This window comes from Oryzias latipes, chromosome 5, assembly GCF_053564925.1.
Source record: "Oryzias latipes strain Hd-rR chromosome 5, Olatipes_Hd-rR_3.1".
Taxonomy (NCBI): Eukaryota; Metazoa; Chordata; class Actinopteri; order Beloniformes; family Adrianichthyidae; genus Oryzias; species Oryzias latipes.
In genome coordinates, this window is record NC_136241.1 from 10,237,848 (window position 1) to 10,243,688 (window position 5,841).

At 38.8% G+C, this 5,841-nt stretch overlaps 1 protein-coding gene across 2 annotated transcripts; it reads right to left on the reverse strand.

Moving 5' to 3' along the window:
* Positions 1-1,682: 1,682 nt before the first annotated feature.
* On the reverse strand, positions 1,683-5,035 carry emp3a (epithelial membrane protein 3a (MAM blood group)). 2 transcript variants are annotated; one of them, XM_004068634.5, is made up of 5 exons: positions 4,902-5,035; positions 2,969-3,084; positions 2,675-2,777; positions 2,460-2,600; positions 1,683-1,883 (listed from the first exon to the last, which is right to left on the reverse strand). In XM_004068634.5, exons 2-5 carry the CDS (start codon positions 3,044-3,046, stop codon positions 1,708-1,710), a joined length of 498 nt encoding a protein of 165 aa, XP_004068682.1. In that variant the 5' UTR covers positions 3,047-3,084; positions 4,902-5,035; the 3' UTR covers positions 1,683-1,707. The 2 variants fall into 2 exon arrangements, with proteins under 2 accessions (XP_004068682.1, XP_078804110.1); XM_078947984.1 differs by lacking the exon at positions 4,902-5,035 and adding an exon at positions 3,232-3,255.
* Between the last annotated feature and the right edge of the window lie 806 nt (positions 5,036-5,841).

A 5,841-nucleotide genomic window follows, 5' to 3' on the forward strand; every position in this document is an offset into this window, starting at 1 on the left:
TCTATCTATCTATCTATCTATCTATCTATCTATCTATCTATCTATCTATCTATCTATCTATCTATCTATCTATCTATCTATCTATCTATCTATCTGTCTATCTGTCTATCTGTCTATCTGTCTGTCTGTCTGTCTGTCTTTCTAATAGGTAATTTACAGACCAATTTCCTGCATTCGTTCACACTGACCTCAGCCAACACAAACACACAAGGAATTGTTTTTCCATTTCATTGTGACTCTTTGTTATAGCTAAGACTCAGAACTACAACACACTGATCTGTAAGAACACAAGTGCAACACGTTCTACATATTTTCAATGTATGCATGTTTTATTATCAAAGTAACTGTTTTATTGTTTGTCACTAGATTTAATCTTTATGGAAGCACATAACATTCAACTGAAAGAAAAGGTGGTCTTTTTTTACGTAATTTGAATGCAATACGCTTTCATAAAAAATGTTTATCTAAAAAAATCATTTAAAACATTTCTTAAAAACTGACCACACCGTGAGCGTCCTGCTTTGTGTCCAGTATTGTCATTTGGATTGACCGGTTGACAGTGAATTTGCATCCAGAGGCAATCTGTGGGTTTCGGCTGTAGTGAAAAGCACATTGAAACAGTTTGGGAAAAATCTAAGGACAACCAATTATTTACAAGCCACTGAGAGACGCTGACCATCTGCCTGTTCATTAGCTCTGCATCCTTATCTGTCCGGCCATGACAGTTCCTGCCCTCTCCTGTTTCTATTACTGTAGGTGCATTCCCTTTTGGTTCTGTTGCTCACCCTTTCCTTATTTCTCCTCCACAGGTGTCCAGAATGAGGCAGGGTATCCTGACAAACCTGCAACTCATCACCCCAGCAGCATTTAAGACTGGTTCCTCCAGCTTTTCCATGCCAGTCTGTCTGCTTACCTCAAGTGGTATTGAGTCCACATCTGAGTTTGCGTTCCTGACCTTTTACTCCTGGCCTAATTGGATCCTTTTATTTCTGTTCTGCTCTGACCTGGAACCAATCAGACTGTTCTGACCTCGCCCCTCCTTGACCTCCAACCTGCCTATAACTCTTTCCCCCCCTGGATTCCCTGCAGCTCTCCTTCAATAAATCTTTTGTTTTCAATCACCCATCACCTCTCTTCATCTGACCTTCATCTTCCTGAGACATCGATGACAGCGTCATCCGCTGTGGATCCTGTCTCTGGCTCGTCTCGCGCCTCCAGCCGTTCTCCAACTCCATCTGTATGAAGCCCATCTGCTGGACTATGTAAACCTGTAGCTAATTCTTCTCCAAGAGTTCTGGTACATCACCTGTCCGTTCTGGGAGAGGATCCTCCTTCATGTGGGCATCCCTGAGGTTTCTTCTTTTTTTTCCCGAAATCCGTTTTTATTTTTTAGGAGTTTTTCCTTACCAAGAAGGAGGGTCTAAGGGCAGGGATGCCCTGTTTAGCCTAGTCTGTTTGGTTTAGCTATTACCACTTGAATTCTTCATGTTCTTTATAATTTTATGTTTACTATATAATTACCATTATGAAGCCCATTGAGATGACTATTGTTGTAATATTGGGCTAAATAAATAAAATTGAATATTGCAGTTAAGAATTTTGGCCAAAAACCAAACTGTTTAAGACGTTCCTGCTGCTAACTGGACATGTTAAAAAAATGAACAGAGATTTTTCCCCTTTTATTTTATTTTATTTTATTTTCATGGGTCATTGCTTTTTGCGCAGATGAATATACAGGACTCCAGTAACAAGCAGGAGAGGAACACACAGCCATGCCAGAACAAAGCAGTAGCCAAAGCGTCCTCTGCTCAGATCTCTGGAAGCACTTAAGATTTCTTTTCTGTGGAAGGCGAAGATGAGGCAGGCTGCAAAATCTGTGAAACCTGCAAGTTATAAAGAAAAGATCAGGGAGCAGCAAGTGTCGTCGAAGTTCTTAATTTTGACAAGTGAAATGAAAACAATCTGAATTTTATTTTTAATTTAAAGGAAGTCATTTTTAGACTTGAATGACGGTTTCTTTGATAGTTTGTAGACTTTATGCTCTATTCCCTAAAAAAGAAATCAAAAATCCTGTCGTTTTCCAGAACATAATTTCTGCAGAGCGGTAGTAGTTCAGAGAAATTAACCTCTTCACAACCATTTGAATAAAGAAATACTCAGAAACGCAATTTTGAACTTAATTTTTTTACATATAGACATGTCCATCTTTAGAAATGCCAAAGGAACTTAATAAACATACCAAAAACAGGAGTTTCGTTGGAGTGTTTTTTTTTTTATATATTTACATTTCGTGCATCCCATCAACCGAAAGTCAAGGATGTTTGCTGGAAAATGTTCACTGATGGATCATGAATTACTGAGATTTATACATTTTAATGGACCATAGACATGCCTTTGTCATTACATCATCAAAACTGCTCCTTTCAAACCTTTTGAAGAAAAAAAAACTCTCATGTTACCTGCAAAAGCCTGACACAGAGCTGTGAAGTAGAAGAGGCTCCCTCTGGTCAAAGTGAACAACTGACCCAGAAAAACCAGGAGTGAGACGGAGGAGAAGACCACTGAGAGGACCATGAGGGCCTGAACAGACTGGAGCCAGTCTGGGAGGACAGAATCACACTAGTGTTGCCAGTTTATTTCACATTTTGGCAACCTGCAACGTCTGTTGAGTTACCACTTTCAGTCGTGGCAGCACACAACCAGGAGTCTGTGGTGTTGTCATGGAGACAGTTGTACCAGAGATCAGTGATTTCTGAATCTTCCCATATCCACCAGGACTGTACAAAAAAAGGAGAAAAAAAAGTGAAATAATTTTTCAAACATTGTGATCATTAGTGACTTTTAATAAAAAGACAGTGTACAAAGCAAGACGTGCAGGCTAGTGACAGATTGGAAGAATAAATGGTGTGAAACAGTGACATCTAGGGTAGAATTGAGGTGAACAGGATCAGCTGTATTTCTATCTCACCTTCTCCAGAGTGGCTATGAGGAGCATGGCCAGGCTGAGCAGATGGAGCACGATTATAAACACAAGAAGACAAACCATGGCTTCTTCACAGGGCAGAGCTTTTGTCCAGAACAACCCTGTGGTGTTTTTTCAAAGATAGCATGAAATTTACAATTCTTTATAGAATACATTTATGTGAATCAGTCACAGATGTCTACAGATTGTTCACTACTGCTTAAACAAAAGCACATTTCAGAAAGACCAGCAGGTCAGAGTAACCTGACCTCTTCAGTGTCAAAGCACTTCTGCTATCTATCTGTGCATCTCTTCAGGCAATCCATGAATGTTTATGTTACCACAAGCATGGCAGGGAGGATTAATGTATCTATTGACCATCTACTGAGGAGAATATCAGGACTGTCAAGTTCAGTCAATTTCTCAGCAATTGGGAGCATCTCCGCCCGAGCCAGGCATGCTCATGTCGAGAATAAACAAACACCTCACCTCATTCAACACTGAAAAATCTCTCACACCTGCATCTTTGTCTGGTCTGATTCCACTCCAGTTCCAGAAACCAAACCAAAGACACAGCCGGTATGGACTGATAATGAATTGACAAATTCTTTTCTGTTGAATGCTGATTATTGGTTCCAAGTCAAATTTAAGAGCATTTTGAAATGTGTTTGACATTTTAAGTTTATTGAAATGTTAAATTGAAATACTGATTTATGTTTTGTAAAGGTTTTAAACCTATCATTATGTTTATCATCTATCAAATAACTAACCTATTAAAATAAACAGAAAAGCAAAGCAAAGTAGATGAGTGATTGAGGTGATTTCATGCCCTTTGGAAAACAAGGTCTATTGAGTCGGACAGCAGCTGGAGACCAAAAGATTCGACGAGGACACCAGCAGCACCTTGTACCTGGCATGTAAGTAACAATGTTAAGCTTTTTTTGAACAGCAAATTGAAACTCTGAAAATTAGTAAATGCGTCAAAATTTGCCATAGTCGTTAAATTCCCAATCATATTCTACACACCTAATTTCACACCTAATGATTTGTAAGACCCACTCCAATGAAAAATATGTTTTTGGTGTTTTTAACACATTCTTGTGGCACTTTTCTAATAAAGGAGGACATACCTAAAGGAAATTCAGATTAAAATTGCATTTCTGATTATTTTCTTTATTCAAATTGTTGTGAATCAGGAGCAGACAAAAAAATGCTGTTAGAAAGAGCCTGTAGCTGTGACATGGGTGCAACAGTCAGCGGACCACAAGCTCTCCAATGCATTCACTTGTAGACGACTCCTTGTACATCTTTTCTTGCCTCGTCTAAGCTGACACCTGGGCCGCTGTAAGCTAATGGGAGAGCGTGTAAACAAAAGGATGATGGGAAGTCAGGGCAGGCTTACTCCACACCAACAGTCCCCCCCCCCCACACACACACACCATAACTCAAAAATTCAAAAATACATTTCTAAAGACCTGCTGTCCTAGAAAACAACGGTTCTTATTTATTTTAGCTTAAAATACATCATACTTAAAAGACCACTGGGAACGCTTGGATCAGGTGACTGGAGTGGGATTGTAAAGTCAGGTTTTGGTTTGCTTTTGGTTGTCAGATGCTAAAGTCGTGTAGCTTATTTCAGTGTCCGTATCAATTGCTTAATTCATCAGAGTTGCATTACATTCATTACGTTTGATTGATATTGATGTTTGACTTTTTTGTTTGCTAATTTTTTAGACACTGGTGCAATGAAAAGTCAGACGCATCATCTGCATAGTAAAACCTCAGAATACATCCTTACTTTTTGTGACGAGTGACACGACTTTGACTCCAACATCTGAATTCATCACAGTTGCATAACAGTTTGAGTCCTGGTACTGACTGACTGAGCAGACCGAACACAGATGTGAGCATGCAACAATGTTGTACGGGAAAGTCTTACCTGTGACTTTCAGAGGCTTAAAGTCTAAGCAAATTTTTAGAAATTCTAGTTTGTCTTTACTTTGTTGCCTTTTTTCTTCTTCTCTCTTCGTACCTCCTGACTTTTGAGCTCTAAAAGTTAAACATAAGGGTGCAGAAAAGGGCTGTACTCTACACCCATTTCCTCAAAAGTGCCCCTTCCCTCCCTTTCAAATCTGTGTTCTAGACCAGTTCAATGCCACAAACAGCATTCCTCTGGACCTACATAAACACAGCAGCTATTCTCAGTTGTTGAACATCAGACACATCTTTGAGCAAACAAAACAGAAAAAGAATTTGCACCCTGAAACACATTTTATTCAAAGCTGGATTTATAAGATGTTAGGGAGGTTTTTGGTGAGGGTAGTGTTAAAAACCTTGGCGCCAGTGCTGCACATGCCTTCTAGTGCAAGAAACTCCTCCCGCATGAGGCAATTGTTAGACAGGAAAAGGGTGATTACTGTCTTTGGTTGTAAATGTCCAGGAATTCCAATCTAACCAGAAAACAAGAATAAGGCACCACCCAAAGAGTTTGTCTCATAATTTCATACCAAAAATATGTAAATTTTCTTCTTTTGTGTTTTAATAATGCATTCAGAGCAGCAAATAAAGTATTTAGCTATTTTAATGTAAATAAAATCTATATTTTATTTAAATCATACAATCGTCCTAAATTACGCTTTTTGTGTGTTTTCACAAATTACTGATTTTGAATGTAACTGATGACACATTCAGGGAACATCGGAGACCACACACTGAAGCAGCAACCAATCAATTTAAATAAAAACCACAGAAAGAAAAGCCGAGTTGATACCTTCAAAATTATGTTTCACTACAGGTAAAACTTCTTTTTAACTTTCATTTAATATCTTTGCCCTTTCTTTCTTCAACAGAGTTTAGAAGAAAACGGTGGAGCAGTGAAC

Bases quoted from the DNA above. Each gene is read 5' to 3' on its own strand.
- emp3a (XM_004068634.5), bottom strand. From the start codon at position 3,046: ATGGTTTGTCTTCTTGTGTTTATAATCGTGCTCCATCTGCTCAGCCTG. The intron at 2,778-2,968 runs GTGAGATAGAAA...TTTTTTGTACAG, and splicing joins TCATAGCCACTCTGGAGAAG to TCCTGGTGGATATGGGAAGA. The intron at 2,601-2,674 runs GTAACTCAACAG...CTGTCCTCCCAG, and splicing joins TGCTGCCACGACTGAAAGTG to ACTGGCTCCAGTCTGTTCAG.